The sequence below is a fragment of the Nesoenas mayeri genome (genome assembly GCF_963082525.1).
Source record: "Nesoenas mayeri genome assembly, chromosome: 12".
Classification (NCBI taxonomy): domain Eukaryota; kingdom Metazoa; phylum Chordata; class Aves; order Columbiformes; family Columbidae; genus Nesoenas; species Nesoenas mayeri.
Window position 1 is genome coordinate 4,207,635 of NC_137547.1, and position 19,484 is coordinate 4,227,118.

The 19,484-nt window shown below is 46.2% G+C and overlaps 1 protein-coding gene across 1 annotated transcript in view; it reads left to right on the forward strand.

Moving 5' to 3' along the window:
* The first annotated feature begins 2,243 nt into the window (after window positions 1-2,243).
* NKD1 (NKD inhibitor of WNT signaling pathway 1) overlaps window positions 2,244-19,484 on the forward strand; it is a 101,032-nt gene continuing 83,791 nt past the window's right edge. The window contains exons 1-3 of the mRNA XM_080351756.1: window positions 2,244-2,335; window positions 2,476-2,508; window positions 2,700-2,845. Of these exons, the coding sequence (XP_080207882.1) occupies window positions 2,311-2,335; window positions 2,476-2,508; window positions 2,700-2,845 (204 nt within the window). The 5' untranslated portion in view covers window positions 2,244-2,310. The remainder of the gene's footprint in view (window positions 2,336-2,475; window positions 2,509-2,699; window positions 2,846-19,484) is intronic.

The window sequence follows — 19,484 nt, forward strand, 5'->3', positions numbered from 1 at the left end:
CTCTACAGCACTTTCTGCCCCTCCTTCCCCTCCGCAAAACAAGAAGCAATCTTCAAAGGAACAAATATGTCACTTTAAATACACAACATAAAAAATGGGCCAAATAAATTATTAAAATGCGTAAAAAAGAGATTCAAGAAAGATGCATGTTATTAGCTATTTGACAAGCAATTGATGCTGTTGCAATGGCTGCATTTCACAACGCGAGTGTTTTCTTTGCTAGACAGATAAATAGTTGAAATAACATGAGAAATGACTTTGCAGTCATCCAAAGAACAATTTGGCTTTAAATGGTTCATTTAATGGCTTTCCACTGGCCGGTTCATACCAGCCCTTCACCACATCCATGTGCTTTGGAATTCCTTCTCAAAACGAGCTCCAAGCCTGACCCTCCTCTGCTCGCCCCAATTCCCTGCAGAAGTGTTGCTGCATGTGCTTTGAATCTGTTCTCAGATGGGCTCCCAAGTCCAACTCCTTCCTCCCTCTGCTTGAAACGTATGGATTTGAAAGCACAGATGTGGCCTTGAAGTTTTTGGCCCAGGCCCATCTGGGTCAATCCCTACATAGTTTGACTAGTAGTTTCTGGAGTGAAATTCTCAGAAGCCTTCATTTTTTCTTGTTCTGAATCTGCTACGCGCTCCCTTTTATCTCTCCTAGTTGAACTACAAGGATCTCAAGGGAGATGTGATTTTCATAAACAGAAAAAATAATGACCAGCCAGAGGAAGGAAACAAATTTTTAATGACTGTGAGAATTGTCTTTATGAAACAGAAAGTTTCCTTTTAGTTTTTTTCTATATGTAAAAAATATACCATTCCTAAACTACGGAAGGGGAGATGATTTTTAAATCTCATCTGCTCAATTAATGGTAGTAATAATAACAAAGCTGATAGATACTTTGTCCTCCTGCTGCCAGCATTTTGAATCACTGACAAAGGGTTCCGGATCTGACCCTGAAAACTGCATTTTGGCATTCGCAGTGGTTTCGGTGGGGTGTGCGCGGAGATGCCCGTGACAAACAGTTTGCAGGACTAAGTACAGCAACTGCTTTTCCAGACGTGCCGCCTTCCTTTGCAACTGAGATACCGCTAAGGGGGGACAGGAGGGGGACAGGAGAGGGACAAGAGGGGCACAGGAGGGGGACAGGAGAGGAACAAGAGGGGGACAGGTGGGGCACGGGAGTGGGACAGAAGGGGGACAAGAGGGGAATGGAAGAGGGTCAAGAGGGGGTCAAGAGGGGGACAAGAGAGGGCAGGAGGGGCACAGGAGCAGGACAGAAGGAGGACAAGAGGGGGACAGGAGGGGGACAGGAGGGGGATGGAAGAGGGTCAAGAGGGGGCAGGAGCGGGACAGGAGGGGGACAAGAGGAGACAGAAGGGGGAAAGAAGGGGGACAGGAGCAGGACAGAAGGGGGACAGGAGCGGGACAGAAGGGAGACAAGACGGGGACAGGAGCAGGACAGGAGTGGGGCAGGAGCGGGACAGGAGGGGCACAAGAGGGGGCAGAAAGGGGACAAGAGGGGCACAGGAGGCGGCCAGGAGGGGTTCAGGCGCGCTGCTCCCCGCACCCGAGCGCGGGGGGGCCGGAGGGCAGTTTTCCACCATCACGCAGCCGCGCGGGGTGTCCGGAGCCCCCGCAGCCCCACGGGCGGGCCGGGCGGCAGCTGCAGAGCGGCGCTTGGGCGGGGACCCCGGGCCGGCCGAACAGCCGCTTCTCCGCGGACACGGGGGCAGCCCCGGGGCGATGCCCGGGGGGCGGCCCCGCAGCCCCCAGCCCGGGCCGGAGGCGGGGGCCGGGGCAGCGCATTGTCCGCCGGGGCTGCGCGGCGCGGCGCGGAGCGGGGCCGCCCGTGCCTGGCTGCAACTGAAACGCGCCCCGGCTGCTCCTTTTTCTTTTTTTTTCTTCTTTTTTTTTTTCCTTCCTTTCTTTCCTTTTTTTTCTTTTTGGAGCCTCCAAAAGGCTCACTCGGCCCTTTCATCCGCCGCCGCGGCCCAATGGGAAGGCGGAGGCTGCCTGCAAGTGGTCTAATCTCAATGAGGTGTCAATCATGTTCCCCGGTGGGTGAAGTAAGGTCTTTTGTAACCGCCTCTGTCTTTGGGCAAGAGCGGGGAGAGGAGGAAGGCTGGAGCCGAGAGGGGGACGCCGGCCCGGAGCTGAGGTTTCATCTCGCTTGTGCGTTCGCAGGGAGAAGCGGAGCACATGGATTTCTAAACGCGCTGGGATTTTATACATCTACAAAAATAACGACGAGCGAACCTGACCCTCCTGAAAACACTCAAATGAATCGTAATTGCAGATCAATGCAGAGAGATGGGGAAACTTCACTCGAAACATGGTTAGTTCCTTTCACTTGCTGCTTCCCTCGCCCCTTCCCCCGATTCGGGTTTTGCTCGGTTTGTCGCTGTGCTTTTATACTGGTGTCTAATGATCTTCCTTTATTATTTCCCCCACACACTTTCCTCCGGATCTGCCTAGCTGCCGTTTGTAAGCCCAGAGAAAGTCCAGAAGGTAGGGATGGCTCCTCACTGCCGGCAACTTCGCACGGCTGCCCCCGGCCCCCTGCCCCTCGCCCCGCAACTCGCCGCCGCGGTTCGCTCGCTCCCGGCCCCGGGGGTGCCCGGGGGGGTGCCCGGGGGTGGCCGCGGGGCCGGGCGAGCTCAGCGGGCGGCTCAGCGGCGGCATTGTCTCCTGTTTTCTAGGTGATAGTTTCGCGGTGAACGCCTCCCTGGCTCGCAGAGGGCTGGAGGACTGGATGGTGAAGCAGAAATACTCCGGGGGCGGCAGCGGCTCGGGACTCCAGCACGGCTGCCAGCACCGGGCGGTGTGCAGGCTCTCCAGCGCCAGGGTATGTCAGCTCCCGCGCTGCCCCCACCGCCCCCGCGCTTGGGAACGGAGACAGCCCAAAGCTCTTTCTCCATCCCTCGCTCCCTCCCGAGGGACGGTTGTGCAAAGGAAGGGGTTTGCTTTGCCCTAGTGCTGCTCCAAGGGGCTGCCCCGTGGGTGGTTTCCCTCACAGCTTTGATGAAGTTGGGAGCTGCAGAGCAAAGTTGGTGCTGGGACAAAAGGCAGAGGAGTGAGGGGACCTGTCCGCTGGCGGCTGGGCAGGACGGTTAGGACAGAACCCGCAGAATCTCTGGGCACAGCCCAGCACCCTGGCAGGGGGCACAGGCTTGTGAACCCCGACTGGTGCACGAGTTGGTCTGTGACATTTTGGCAGAGGAATTCGGGAAAGGAGAAGCCTGTGAAGAGCGTTTTGCTGTTTATTTGCTCTTTGCTAGCAACGCGTGACTTTCTCTGTAAGAGTTACCGCACGTGTCACTTGTCCGGGCTCTTCCCGCACTTGGTCGCTGTCACCCTCTTTCCCCAGCCCTCCCGCGTAAAGCCGGGCTGGAGGAAATGTTTAAATTGCCTTTTTTTTTTCTTTTTAAATGTTGTCTCTTTAAACAAAAAAGCATGATGGGAGGTAAACAAACTGAACAATCCCTAGATATGGTCCTCATAGTGTTTCAGGGTATGATCCGGAGCTTATTGGTGTTTACTGAAAGGCTCCCATTGACTTCCGTGAGCCTTGGATCAAGCCCTGAAAGCTTCATCAGTGGAAAAGTAACCTGAGAGATGGGGAGATTGGAATCTGTGCTGCCCAGCAAGGAATGTGGCTCTGAAAGCACAAGCAGAGCAGGGCCACCAAGCCTCCTGCAGGCTCTTTGCTTTGTTAGCCACCAGTTTTATTGTTAGAGCCTGGACTTCTTGCGTCTCAGGAAAAATTAACTTGCAAGTGGAGAATACTGCGTTTTAGGTGGGGTGTTAAAGGGTGTGGAAGATGTGTGTATGGGAAAAGCTAACGGTGAGTTTTTAGGTTGCACCAGCATTGTATTTAGAGGAGGAAAAATTGTTTGGAAGTCTCTAGAAGTAAGGAAAAGGAGTAAAGTATTGATGGAAGTGTTTGTGTTTGATGAGCAGAATCGCTTCACGTTCAGCCTGCAGGTGTGGTTGGTGGAAGTTATTTTTATTGTGCTTTTTTTGGAGACAATGTGTCCAAAGAAAGAGGTTCTCATTAATACTGGTACATACATGTATGTTACCAATGCAAAGAGTAAATACATGTGCTTTTAATTTTTTTACTATCCCCATTTTTGTGAGTCAAGCTTTTTACATATGTTCTACCTTTCACGTATATGTATTTTCTAGGAAAGAAGTTCAACTAGCCAAACTAAACATAGGTTTAAAGTACAAGAGCTGAAGGTCAAAAACTCTGAATTTAGCTTTGTGAAATGCATTTTCTTCCACAAAGACAGTTTGCTTTCTGAAAGGAAGAAAACAATCTGTTGTCAGAGGTAGTTTGCTGTTCACAAAACTCTTCAGTTTTCAGTCCCCTGAGGTCTGCGCAGCTGCAATGACAGTAGGACAGCATTCCTCTTCTTACTCAAGGTGTCCTACTCACCACAGCTCAGCAATTAGCAAGCCATTAACTAAAAATTAGTCTGCAGTTTTAGTATGTTATAAAACTGTAAATAGGTTTAAGTATGTTTAAAAGCACTGTTCCCGCGAGGCTTCTTACTGTCATCCTGATAGAGCTGTTCTGAATGCTTGAAAATATTCACAATTTATTGCCTTATATATTTTGCATGCGTATATAGCTGGCTAATTGATTTAGTTTAATTGTCATCCTGTCACAGGCACACTGTGACAGCTACATTAAAGTTCCTTTAAAATATGAACTTTTGGTAATATGGAAGGATGCATTTCTAATCCTACATTGGAACCAGATGTGCCATATGTACAGTCTTTTTGACGAGGATTATGGAGTCACAGCTATTGACTCCATAATTGAGATTGCATGACTGTTTCTCTTCTGAGAGCTCTTTGATCTCTTGTATAATTATACCAAGATACAAAGCGAATTGCAGCCTGACCCCTTGGCTCGTCATCCGCCTCAGGATGTACAAGTGCTGGTGACTTCTGCTCATGGTTGGTCACCCGGGATTGCGTGTGACAGTTGTGTAGGCCCCAATAATATGGTACAGTTGTCTTTAGTCCTTCAGGATTCTTCCTAAACTGGTCCAGTAGTTGAATGGTACAGCTTGTGTCACAACCAAAACTTTGGCTTCTTGTTAAAATATGTATTTTTTCTCCTGAAATAGGCCCTAATTGCTGCGTTTGTGACTTATGGCAGAAAGAGATCACACGCTGGTGGAAAGGTCTGTCTGCAGAGACATCCAGTTGAGTTTAAAAAAGATAATGGTCCTAGAAATAGTTTTCTTCCTAGGAATCCTTTGTCAGGGTTTTGTTAATGGTGGTTCCACTAGTGTGTAGGGCCTTATTGTGTGAAATCCAGTGCACTTCCAGGGACCTGTTGTTGGCAGAAGTGCATCCAAGTCTGAAACTTCCAATTTTTGAATCATTTTTATTAGAACTTGAATGTGATAGTGAAATTTGACTTACCTTGCTCTATATACTGCGTCTTGGCTATAGTTAGAAGGCTGCTTTTCCTCAAGAACTGAATTGTGTTACTCAAGTGGGTCATCCAGAGGAGATGACACTGAAGCTCAGGGGGGTTCATGTGGCGCTTGACAAGAGGAATGAGCGGCTGGTGCAAGAAAGCAAGAAAATTCCATTTGCTCTCCTCTCTCGAATGGTGAATTTACGATAGTTATGGAGGGAAGGTCTTTATGTCCCTTCACTCAAGAGATATTTGACAGCAGGAGGGTTCAAGAACACCACTCCTTTTCTCTTCTTGGGCTGAGGTTTTTGAGAGTTTCTTGGTTGGAGTAGACTTGCCTCAGCTGGCGTGTCCCATTGGCGTGGCGTGTCCCATTGGCGTGGCGTGTCCCATCCGCACCTCCCTGCTCCAGTTTGCAGGTAGAACAGTAATTAGTGTCCAGCTATTGCCAAATGCATCAGCTGCCCGAGAAGGATCTCACAGTAAGCAGCTGGGTGAAGGCGCACGCTGGGGAAGGAGAGTGTGTCCAAAATGCGCATTTCTGGTGTGTCTCTGAGTGTGTGATCCCATTAAACCACTGCCCCCCGCCCAGCGGGGGCTGCTGGGCTCTAAGTGCTTTAGTTGCTGTGGGGAACAAGGGCCGGGCTCCAGCCTTCTGCATCATGGAGAATTAAAGGAAAAAGGAATTCTGTTGCATCCATGAAAAATACAAGGTCCAGAGTCATCTTCTAGTTTCAAAGCTAATTGAAACCACTGGGGCTGTAAATCTGTTGGAGCAAGTGAATACACTTCTCTTGCTGCTCTGTGAATGAGTTAACTTGAGCCCAGAAAGGTTTTCTGAAATGGTGGATTATCCTGTATTACTCTTAAGTGTATTCAGTGTGTTTACTTTTACAAACTATATTTGGAGATCAACATTGTTTGCAAATATTCATGTATTTATTTGTTTAACTGAGAAGTAGTTCTGTGCTGGAGGGGAAAATATTAAATATGACATTTGCTTAGTTCAATTTGCTTTTATCTTCAAAGCCATAAGAAATTTTACTGGTTTCTTGTGCGTCTCATTGAGATCTGTGCTTGGGATTGGGAAAAAATAAATAATGTTGTTTTTTTAATTAGGTTCCAAACCAGCTCACAGTGAGGCAAGTTGTAAGCCATCATTTTAGGTAAAATAGAAAAGGCTTTAGCTTCCCACTTCTGCTGGGCTCTTTGGTGCTGGTGATGCTCGTGTTCAACCCTGATTGATATTAATTAGAGGATCTGGTGTGGGAATACTAGAGCGTGAAGCGCAGAGGTGGGGCTGGGGCTCCATTTGTCCTGGGCCTGGAGCTGCCGGTGACATTAATGGACATTCCTGGCGTGGCTGCGAGGGGACGGCCAGTGCCAACCCCACTGCTCCTCTAGCATCATCCCTTCATTTTTTAATAAGAAGCCCTTCCCAGTCCCCCACTGTTAAATAGCATGTGTGTGCACGCATGTAAAAATACATAGCCTTATGGAAATCACAGCTGGGTAGGTCATTTATCCCAAATGAAAATAATAAACAGAGAAGAGGCTTCTTTAGTGGTGTGGATAGACTGTGGCGTAAAGGCTGTTGGAGTGGAAGGTTTAATTGTAGCACGGCTTTGGGGTCATGGCATGGCTAGACTGACATTTGAAAGGCTGCCTTCTTACTGACATGGTGACAAGAGCAATTAAAATGTCCCTGTATGACTGCTCGAAGCGATCTTTAAAACGGAAATATTTCCAAGTGCATTCGTGGCAGCGTTGTATAGATAATTATTTGTATTGACTCTGAGGATTAAAAGAAGCAATAGACTCAATAGTGCTGGATATTGGTGTGACTGAAGAAATACTTTGATACACAAAATATTGTATATGGCATTTAAAATAATATCACCAAACTTTGTATTAAAAGGGAGAGAAGCAGAATCTTATTTAGTGTTGAAATTTGGTGCCAACAAACCAAGATAATTTAATTAGTGGTGCACACAGTGTATCTTGACAGCTCTAGTTTGGAAGAATTACAATACGAATATTAACAATCAAAGAGTCTCTGAAAGTATCAGCGCCATGGTGATGAGATTAATGAATTGGCCAATACTGTAGCAGAAAGCTGGATTCCAGGGGAATTATCCTTGAATGATACCAGTTGGTGCAATTAAAAGCCACAATTCAGTTGCCATATGGAAAGTGTTAGGCATCCTTACATGGTTTCAAAGCTATGTGCCGGAGGTTAAATTGACATATGAAGAAAAGCATAAATTAAATATTCTGTATTATGAAATTAAAAGTTGACTTTGCTTAAGCCATATGGAGGAGACGGATGGAAGACAGTCTGTATTTCATCAGAGCCTGTTTTATAGGTGGTTCAGATTTAATGTGGTGCACTTTTAATTTGCCATCTTGATTGGGAAGCTGAATACCTGTGAAGCTTCTGCAAACGATCTCATTTAAGTATCTGTTTTTAACTCTCTAAAGGACCCTCTTTCTCCACCCCCTCTGAAGTGGGGTTTACTTTGGATGTTTGGAAGGAGGACGCATGTTCCTGGTAGTAGCTGAGTGGAGTCCTCATCCAAGTGAGACAAGCTCTGTCTTTTGGGCAACTGATAGTCCCTCTTGGCTTGGTGAAACCTTCATTCTTCTGAATGAGAAATCCTAGGTTCGGGAATTCATTTTCTTCTGTAAATTGGGATGAGAAGTAACAAGAGTGTCTTATGTTCATTAATGATTTAAATGTAAATAATGTGGCCCAGACTTTGCACTAAAACTGGTTATAACAAAAATGGGAAATTTGTAGCATGTGATTGTCGCCATATGGGAATGTTCTTTGGAGCAGCGTTCGTTAACAGACGGGTTTTGGGGAGGTTTTGTGAGATCTGTAATAAGACCCAGGAGGAGCTGGGTAAATGGCTATTTGTAGGCGCCCTTCAGAAGAAGATCTTGCTTGACTTTTATGGTTTCTCTTGAGTTGGGTTGTGAACAGAGGAAAGAGAAGTCTCTTGAGTACTCAAACTTTGTAAGAGTTAGTTTTTCCAAAGTTGGGAAATAATTGTTCGGTGATGATATTTAAATCAAAGTGGAACATTGCTCCCTGTGCTGCAGATGTTGGCCTTTACAGAAATTCTTGTGGATGGATTTTGCTACGTTAATGTCAGCATCAAAACCTGGTTGGAAAGTAAATGGCCGATGTTGAAATGTACAAAATACTTGATGTATTTTTTTGTAACTAAACCACTTTTCTATTTAATACACAAGTTACTCTGAGTACTCTGGAGTTGTCAGACTATGTGATATTTATAGATTTTTTTCATGGGAAATGAGGTATAGTTTTAGTCCAAAAAATTAATGCAAAGAAATGGTCAAATACACTTTCCCTGTGAATTTATGTAGTCATATCTGCCAACGTTGGCAGCAAAGCTAAGCTTGTATTTACTCCTACAGAGTAACTACAGCTATGGGACACTGAGTTGGACTGTATTCCATTCAAGAATTATTAACCGAGTTCCAAACGCAAGATCTTCATTGTGTCTGATTCCGGAGCCAGCGGAGTGTGTTTGTGTTGGAATATCTCAGGACGCTTGTGTTGCGGCGGCGCAGCGCCAGCGGTGGTTGCTGTGCTGAGAGGGCCGTGCTGGCCCACATGTTTTTACTACCGCGTAGTGTCCGAGAGAGGGGACACGACTTGTGTAGGTCCAGCCGCTGCTGTCCTGGTCTCTCTGTGAAGGCTGCAGCCCTACGGTGCATTTGCTTTTTGTAAACTTCTGGATTTATTACAGCAATATGGCATATATTGTCTCATAATTTACAGGATAGCGGTGACGCTTGTGAGCATGCAAAACATCCTTTTTCGAGGTGAGAAGTCGTGTAGAGTTGGTGTCTTGCAAATAGACCACTGTCACATAACCGCACATCCACTGTTCCATAAAGATGGGCGCGTTGGCTTTCCAGCAGGTTTATATCTGCAAGTAAGAGCTCAGACAGATTCCTTAATACCCACATGTGTGCATCTCGCGTGGCCTGATATGTGCCCATTGTATGTAAGAAATACTTCTGGTTTAGTCCTACAGAACGTCATCGTTTGCGGGAGGGAACGATGCCGTCTGGCGTTGGGAGGTCCTATAGCAGCTGTGAAGTTGAGTACTAGTGGGCTGGTTTGTGAGGTGTGGCCTGTGGTAGATTATAGGGCAATAAATGATCCTATTGTTTCAGTCTATAAAGCTTTTTTTTGGTGGAGGAAATCCTTTTGCTGCTCAGAAGGCCAGGCTGCGGCCACAGGAGACTGCAACTCCAGCAGTGCCCGAGAAACTCCTTAATGGCCAAGAAGAGCCCCGTAAAAATACACCCCAAAGATCCCACCCGCTCACCACTCAGCAGGGATAACGGGACACCCTGCAGTCCCCTGCTCCAAACCCAGGTCCCGGCCAAACACACACCAGAAGTTGTTCCTGTTGTTAGTAACATTTAATACACGTGAGCGAGACTTGCCAGGCAAGTGGTTCCTCTGTGTTTTGTCAAAGCTCTGATATTTGATAGTTTTCCCCTGATAACCCTTCTCGATCTGAAAATTCCGTGGAACTCTGAAGCTCATCGAGCTGACTGTGAAAGGGTGTCTTGCTTAAACCTTGAAGATGTTTTGTTTTCGGTTGTAATGGGTTTGGGTTTAAATGCAGACTCAGTGGCACTGGTCCCTTGTATGATTCGCAGTGAGAATCCCCTGAGAATGCAAGATCCTCCCTTAAGATGCGGGAGGAGATCAGTTATGTTTTGAGCAAAATCTGCAGCAGAGAACTTGTAAAGTGCCTGGAATTTCCAGCCGTGTATCCTTGGGCTCCACAGTAACAAGCGCAGGCAGTGTGTGCTGCTGGAGGTGGATTGGCATGTGGTCAGAACAGCCTGTGCACTGTCCATCTGGAGAAATACTTTGTGTTTGGCGATTAGGCTGGAATTTAATGCATTTGGGGGCATTACTGTGGCAGCTTTAAAGGGATTAAGTATATTGAGGTTCCCATTAAAGTATAACATTGTGATTCAAGATCTGTGAAAGAAAATCATGCATGGGTGTTTGATCTGGGGGTGCAGCCACACATGCTGTGAGGCATAAAATAAGGGGATAGACGCAGTAGGGAAGTGACAGAACAAAGTGCTGTCTTGCAGGAGAAGTGGGATTTGGGAGCAGCCTCAGATCTTTTGATCCGTACTCTGATGCGAATGATGAGTGGTGCGGAGGTGACAGATTTGTCTTGGGGGAGGAAGGGGAGCGGTGGGGAGCGCGGCGCGTTGCCCTCGCAGGTAGTTTGCTGATTCCCCAGAGGTGCGGTAGCGGTAGATGAGGACTAAGCTGCTTCTTGTTGTCCTATCTGCAAAATCTTTTATAATTCCAGGACAGTTAGTTTCCAGAGAGTTAGGTAAAGAATGTGGCAGCTGTAAAGCTAAGCCTTATGTATTAAATGCATATAAAAGAACAAATGCCTGTTTGGGGGAGCAGGAATTTTCTCTGAGCATAGAGTGCCCCAGTCTTGAGCTCACAGAATAACAAGCAGTCTCTGTATTGCATAAGATGCTGCGGTTAAGCCTGTATCAGTGTTTCTGTAATAAACTACTCTTTTTGAAACAATAAATAATAATTTTGCTTGTGAACTTTCCAAGTCTCTCTGTGTTCACATAGCATACGTGTGTATAAACTACAGACACTCGTTCCCCTATAAAGAGAGAACATCATAGTCTAGCAAACAGAATATCTGTCATTCCAGCTGAGCAAAGGTCTAAGGCAATAACCCAAAATATCCTGGAAGAAATTCTAAAAAGCATTGAAGAAATCAATCGTCTGATCCTAGAGGAAGGTCTTTGATGTAATCCTGGTAAGTTTATACTGGGAGCCTGCCTATTTCTTTATGGTCAGCCCTAGACTTTCTGTATGAAAAGTAGATCAAATAATTTCATATGCTTCTCTTTTAAAAAGAAAGATGGTTGATAGTTTTCTGAAGCATACATACTGTTTAAATGTAGATTGTGGCTTTTAGCCGAAGCCCAGGTGGGAAGGAAGGGCTTTTCAAAACAAGTACTTACAGAAAAATAAATAATACTTTGATATTTTCCCATGGAAAAACTGTGCCTCATTTAGCTATCCTGAATATTTCATTTTATTTTGAGGATAAACTTCATAGGTTATCTCAGTTAAAGCCATTTTTATTTATGCAAAGCTTATGTGCAAGGTCTTGTTCCTGATGTGGATATGTACGTAAAAGGAGGTTTTCAGAATACGGTAAATAAATTACTTATAAAGGCATATTTTTAACTAACTCGGTGCAGTTGGGTAAATCTGGTTTTTATCATTTTGAAAAAATCCCGCATTATTTCTCCGTTCTGTTTTGATTCGAGAGCCATGTTGCAATAGAGGGGAAACCTCTCATTGCTTTCCATGGTTTTGCGTTGGGACTCTGCCACATTGGTGGAAGACGAGGGAAGGTCCAAGTGGTGAGACTAATAGTCTTTTATCTCACAGCCGCATTGCTGGTGGATTTTTCCTCTGCAGATGCAGTTTATCTGATCATTTTATGACAGGTTCACAAAAGTTTGTCCCAGTTGTGCTGCCACTTGATTTCCCATTTGTAATTAGCCATATTATTTTGCAGATAGGTTTAAAAAGCAAATTCTGAGTGAGGCTATTCCCACAGCACTGCTTAATACTCATTAAAATACCACATTTTTATTGTATTGTATGGAGGTGTTTTTTATCTCATTAGGTTGGTTTGTTAAAGTATGGCACCGCAGTCTCGTTCTCTCCCTTCTTATTTTTTTCTTCTGCTTTAAGGCTGGTTTTAATTGTTTGTTTATGGCGGATAGGAAGCACGCAGAATCTTTAACTCTGGATTAATGCATGGCATAGAGAAGTAAATGAGATCTCTTCCTGCCTAAGCTATTTAATGGGCCTTTTCCATGAAAGGCAGTCACTCTTGGATTAAAACATGGTGACGTGGAACCAAAAAGAAAGAAAAGAACCCAGCGACTGGAAAGGACCTGTTGTGTTCAGTGGTGCTACATGGACTTCATTGGCCCTCAGCCTTACCATGGCACTGCTTTTACAGATGTGCTGTTGGATTTTTTTCATCTTTCTTTTTTTTTAAATTCAATTTAGAAAAAAAAAAAAAATGAATGAAATCAGTTTTTGTGAGAACTGTGTGGTAAAAGTCAAAAATAAGGCATGTTGAAGTGCTCTGTGTCCTCGGACATTTGCAGTTCTCCAGGAGGGCCGGGTGAGACTGGAGCACGTAGGTGAATGTGCATGTGAACAACCCTCTGCTAAAACAATTTACCCTGATTTTTCCCCATTTTGGAAAGATGGAAATGGAAGATGTTGCGGTGGGAAGCTCTTAGATTTGCCAGTAAATGAGCGATGGTGGGAGATGTTCATGGGAGCAGCAGAAGGGCCGTGATGTCCCTTATTCACTCTGCCACAGTGACCTGACCCTCAGAACATGAGGAGAATTTCGCCACCGCTGGGGCAGGTAGGGAAGCCTGTTGGATACAGAAGAAGAACAGAATGGTTAGACAAGAAAAATGCTGATGTTGTGCAAGCAGGGGTGTGTTTTAAGCATGGAGAGCCCTGGCCTGCTGTGCATCGGTGTCTCCTCACAGCAGGAGCCCTGCCCAGGGTGAGGCCTCCTCCTCCCCGCTCCCCACAGACGTGGGGTCCGGTCAAAATCAGCTCTTATTGCCTATCTATTCCCATATCCAGCAGTATCAGGAACGGATAAGCAATTCTGCCTTCAGCTAGAAATATGTACAGAGCCTCTCTTTTCAAAGGGATGAGCCGGTCTGAGAGATGTGCCAGCACGGGGGTAGGATTTGGCTTGGCCTTGTGCTCGCGCAGCCATGTGGAGGGAGGTAACCCAGCTGAAAAAGCAGTTTTCTGGTGTTCAGTCCCATCTGTCTGGAAATGGGAGGTGTAGGGAAGTGTGTGGTACCTGGACTTGTGAGGTCCAGGTAAGTGTGATGGAGCGGCTGAGGGACCTGGGGGGTTCAGCTGGAGAACAGGAGCTGAGGGGAGACCTTCTGATCTCTGAACTGCCTGAAAGGAGCTTGGAGCCAGGGGGGTCGGGCTCTGCTCCCCAGGAACAAGCGCCAGGAGCAGAGGAAACGGCCTCAAGTTGCGCCAGGGGAGGTTGAGATTGGATGTGGGAACAATTTCTTCCCCAAAGGGCTGTGGGGCATTGGAACAGGCTGCCCAGGGCAGTGCTGGAGTCACCAGCCCTGGAGGGTTGGACAGACGGACATGAGGTTCTCAGGGCATGGGGCAGTGCCAGGGGTGGGTTATGCTTGGACTCAATCATCTTGAGGGACTTTTCCCTATGACTTGGCCATCCCCAGCCAGCAACCTTCTTCCTCGTGATGCCGGTGACCGACAGCGGGTATTTGGTGTCGTACCTGGCTGCACGCCAAACCATATTGTAAGTTTGGGTGCTGCCTCGCCATGGAACGCGCCTGTTCTTCTCTCGGCCAAGCTCTGCTGACGGCAGAGCCGCCCGAGCTCCACGCGCCCGTTGGGACCGCCTGCCGGCCCCATGCGGAGGGTGAGAGGGCGCAGGTTGTGCCGTGCGGTTGTCTGACTGCGTGCTGTTGATAGGGCAGGTCCTGGAGCGAGCGATGCTCGTGGGATGTAAAGGGTTACGAGTCTGAGGTTACCCAGGCGCCGATCCGCTGGCACACCGCAGGTGATCGCCCAATGAATGTTGTTTAAAGCGCCTGTCCCACGGTTTCACAAATGTGCTCTGACCAGAGGATGTTTTTCTAACTTCAAAGGGCTTCTCAGGCTGGCTCGGTGCCTCACAGACTGAGTCCACAATCCCTCCCCGCTCCTGATGTGTTCTAACCATGTGTGATTTTTTTGGTATGTGATGTTTTCTTAAAGCGGCATTGACCTGTGTTCAAGTGAAACTTGCTCTTAAGCTTGTAAACACAAACTTGTCGTGTGGGCAGTTTTCATCTTAACCTGATGTGTCTATTTGTTTTAAGAGCAAGAATAGACATCAAAAGGAGGAGTAATTTATAGGAAAAATAAAAAAAAAAGAGAATTACACTTGCAGCAGCCTTTTGAGTTGTACCATCCAGAGGCTTTTCCTTGAAGATCAAAATGCGGGTCCTTTGCTGGCTGCACGAAGAACACGTTTGCGCCTCAGCGGTGCTGGTGGTGCAGCAGGTCGCTTTGAAATGTGCGCGGGGGGCTTGCGAAGGGGAGAACAGGGCAAAAGGACTCGAAGTGGGAAGAACCCAGGACATCGAGCACTGCCCTGATTTTATTGTTGTTGTTATTTTTTTACCCCCCCCGGCTCCTTTAGCAATGTTCCGCTAAAATAAACTTTTAGGAATGTGTTTGTATGTTTTTAAATATTAAAGGTTTCTTTTTCTTCTGCAGTACTTAGTGTCGTTTTCTGAAGGGGATTATTGTCAGGTTGATGCAAAATATGCTTTCTTTTTAATGCCAAGAATGAGAAATGACTGAGTCTTTGTGGGCCAAATTCTTTTACTGTTGAAGTCCATTAGCCTCTGGTAGTCCTGAGAGCAGGATTAGGCCCTGCAATACCTCCCGAGGTGCACGGTTGTGAAGCTGGGGAGATCCTGTGTTCCGCTGAGTGGCGTTGGTGGGCACTGGTTTTGACATGTTTGTGCGTTCATTAAGGCTAGAAAAAGTGGGCTACTTTGAGGTTTTGAAGCCATCGTTTTTAGTTCACTATTATTACTATTATGGTTCTGAGTCTATTAAAAACCCCAAACCAACAGCGAAACAAGCCCTTTCTTCAAAGAAAACAATACCTTACAAGCGAGACCGTAACGCTGTTTGCGGAGTGGCTGAGAAGGATCATCTGCTGCAGAATAACCCGCCGTGCTGCGAACGGCGCGTCCTGAGCAACGTGGCTCAGCCGTGCAATGAAGTTTTGCTCCTCGTGAGTAACAGCACCGCAGTCTAGCAGGTAATAATGAATCCAGCCCTGAGGTGCTGATGCAGAGGAGGTGCTGGGGATGCGTGGCCGTGGATCCCTGGCAGCGAGCGGTTTGTGCTGCTCTGCCATCCCATGGCTGGCGGCAGCAACCGGCCCAACGCGTTTATTTTGGCCGCTTTTAAAGCAGGTGGCCAGGGTGAATTCCTGGTTTCAAAGTCACAGCTGCTGCTTTGAAATTGTGTAAGAAGGGCTTTGGTTTCTTAACACAAAATAACTGAGCTGCTGTTTGGTATTAGAGCATCATTATTCTGGGAAATGCGCTCTTCCATTTTAAAAATATCTTTCTGTATGGAAGTTGAAAGTTTATACCTCATGATTCTAAGGGCAAAGAGCTGAAAAGGTTCCTTGTTTGACTGATGGCTGTAAATACTTAAGAATTCCTCAGTGACTTGAGTGAATGGAATCTGAGGGTGGTATTAAAAATTAATAGCAATATTAGAAACAGAGTTTCTGCAGGAATCTCTTATTTGTTGGCATTAAATCCTTTTGGGGGGGGATTTTTCGGGTAACTATAATTTAAGATTTTTCCCTCTTAACTGGATGTCTTTGTGGCAGTTAGCCCAAAAACATTATGTCGTTATCATTAAATCAATTAAAAAGTCCAAGTGGACTGTATGCCACCCCAGTAATGACACTGTGATTAAGAAGAAGGAAATGTTCTCTTACAAATCCCCATTTCCTCCCCTTGTAAAACTTTGTGTTAAAATGAGCCTTCTTGGGTGACTTTTTCAGTAGCGTCAGCAACAGTGTCAGCAGAATGGTGAATTTGTGTTGCTGCAAGTATAAAGAGAATTCATGAAGGACTTTGTGTTAAGCATAGTTTTCTTTTTTATAAAAAAGATTCTATTCACTGTGGGTTTTTTTTTTTCTTCTTTTGTATTCCTTGCCACCTTATGATATTATAATGTTTTTTGCCTGCTTTCAAAATTTCATAGACATATATTTATAAAATCTACACGTCATGTAAGCCGTTTTCTAGGGTAAGAGAAAGTACATTTTATGCGAGGTACGCAGCATGGGGTTTCCTGGGCCTTCAATCTCATGTGATCCTGTCTCACAACAAATATATCAAAGGGGAATGAGCAAAATGCAGTTCTCTTCTTAGGGAAGAAGCCGAGGGAAGGCTGGAGCTTTGCTCTGGAAGGAGCCTGCAAAAAGCAAGCGGACAGAGGATGGAGCTTGTGTAGACAGGCTTGCTAAAGGATGTAAAGTGCAAAATGAGGGTTTATTTGGTGTTGGGGACACATTCAAAGAAACGAATGTAGGATTTGCATGCGTAGGGTGTTAGAAAATCATGGACTCTGTTAAGGGGATGGGATGAGAACAGGCCCCTCGGAAGCGCGGGCAGTACAGGTGGGACATTGGGGCTATGCCCTTAATCCTTTGTGCTTCAATCATAAAATAATAGTTGTTTTCGTCTTTATCTTGTGGCAGTAATTACTAGGAGTGCTCTCATGGGTTGCCAGCTGCCTGTTCTGGTGCAGCACTTCTCAGATTTATCCATTAACAAGCTGTGCTGAACCATATTATATATAGGGGAATACATGGCAGGAGGGTCCCTGCTGAGTTGAAGCTCCGGGTGTCCAGACCCACGCTGCCCGTGCGGTCCCTGCTCTCCCACACTGTGCCATGCCGTGGCCAACTGGGCTGACTGGTGCAGCCCTGGGGATCGCTGCTCAGTGCCTGGGATGTTTCTGGGTAGGATGTACTTAAGGAGATGGGGTAATAGGTTAAATACAGCTTGCTTAAGCACGGAATCACGCGGTGGGGAGGCTTTGAAGTCGTCTGAGATTAGAAAGCTGGTCCATGGGCCTGGGTGTGAAGCTGGGAGGTGTTTGCGGTGTGGCTGGTCAGATGGATGGGCATTGCTGCAGTGCTGCCTGTCTCTGAATTTATGGCTTAAAAATGAGGTAAGTGTTCTAGTCTAGACCCTCCCTTTGGCTGGAGATCCTTCCTCAAGCTGCCCAAACGTGAATCCTCACAGAAACACAAGACAGCTGAGCACTTGCCACTTATTTAATTTCATTTGTCTTCTCTTTGGAACTACCAGTTTTATCCACTTTTTCCCACATCCCCATGGGGGGGCCAGGTATAGGTTTTATTCTTTTACCTACCTAGGCTGTTGAGGTAGACAGAGAAATACTTGAAGTTCTTGAAGAACTAAAATGCCAGCTGTACACTTAATTCATTGCTATGTTTTTACAAATAAGCTAGATAGTTATTACCTACTTTCTTGAGCAAACTAAGAAAATAAGAATGAAAAAGAATGTTTGCATTCTCCTTGGAGTTTATATAATCCCTCTTTGCAAAAAACCCAACCCTCTTACATTATTTCTTCTTTTGCTCTACAGTAACCTTCCTGCAATCCTTTTGGAAAGGGGCCTTTCTGAACTGTCCAGCTCTCATCACAAGCCAGTGGCCCAAGACGTCTAATTGTACAAAGTTTGTATTAATCATAGCAGTTTTAACATATGGAGAACACCCACATTTTACTTCCCCCTCATGTGAACAAGAGTTTGGACAAGGTTAGAGGGTGGCGGAAGGGACATGTCTGTAATATATGAGCTGAATCTCCCCTGCTTGTGCTGATGTACATGTTGTGCTTATTGCTGTACCTTGCTGTGGGTAAGGCCTATAAATTCAGTGCAAGATTTGCAGGAACATAGAGACAGGGCATATGGCTAGCATACATACATATACATATATATATATACACATTTGGGCTACACAGACATAAATAAAGGGGGAAGGAAAATAACTGTTGAAAATGAGACTGAAGATGAGCTCTCACACACCACTTGAGGCCTTGTAGGGAGATGAGGTTTTTTCTGGTGTTTGCTTGAGTAATGAAATTACCCTCTCTTGAAGGTTATTCTTCAGAGCAGCAGAGTTTGTACATGAGTGGAACGCGTGTCAAAATGTTTACAGTGAACTGGAGTGGCTGGTCAAAGCAGTCGGCTTTTGTTTGCACTGGCTTTGTAAGGCAGAGCCTTATAATGAGGGTGGGCTCTGGCTCCTGGTCTGGCAGGAGCACCGAGTAGGGCAGCTCTCCAGGTTCGTTAACACCTCTGCCCTCGTCCGTGTGCCGCTGGCAGTGATGGATCACCCAGTGGTGGATGCTCCCAGGCTCTTTGGTTGTTGCCACTGGATTCCCTGCTGCGAATGTTTTATTTCCTCTCCTTTTGGAGGCTTAAAGTTTTCCTTGCCACCTGTTGCCAACAGATCTCACTTTCTCAGCAGGTGCTGCTTTATTTCCTTCCCATTTCCTCAGGTGCCAACACTGTCTGTGTTAGATACTCTATTTTACCAGCTATTGCCTGTGCCTCAGCCTGACTTAAATGCTGCGTTGCTCAGAAACCACATCCTGGTGGAGAAACAAAACCACGTGGTGGCCTAACTGGCAGGGTGCACGTTTGGGTGTGGAACGTCAAGAACCCCTTTGCCTTCTCACATTATTTAGCATGCTGTGCTATAACATTTGAGGCAAATATTGGCCATACATACTGCCTGGCCATACCATACCAACGGTACAGATTGCTAACAAAAAAACTTGTATAGCATCTGTGTACTTTTGGAGCTTAAGGAATTTCTCCTCATATGCCTCCTACCTGCCTGTTTGTGGGTGGAAAGATGGTTGGTTGTAGCTCAGGAGCAGAGTTGTTTTTTGGGGTAAAAAAGCTGTCTGCTCAGATCTGTTAGGCGAGGTCTAACTGGGCAGAAGCTGCGCTTGCTGCTGTTCGTGTGGCAGCGGGGCAATCGGGAAGGAAACGGTGATTCGGTGAATCGTGGCCATTGCTCAAGCAGCAGCAGCTCTCGGGATTACAGGGTCACGATACAGAAATATGGTAAATTCATCCTTGGAAGCTGCTTTATGTTGTCTAGAAATGAAGAATTCCTCTGTAATGCTTTTTATCCAACTTCCCAGTTCCTGTGCTTCAGCAGTGTATTTATCTTCACTGTTTTCATGCTGTGAATAGAGGGAGGCCAAGAATCACGTGTGAAGGACTTGTTTTCCAGCCAATGGTATGTGCGGTATAGCATCC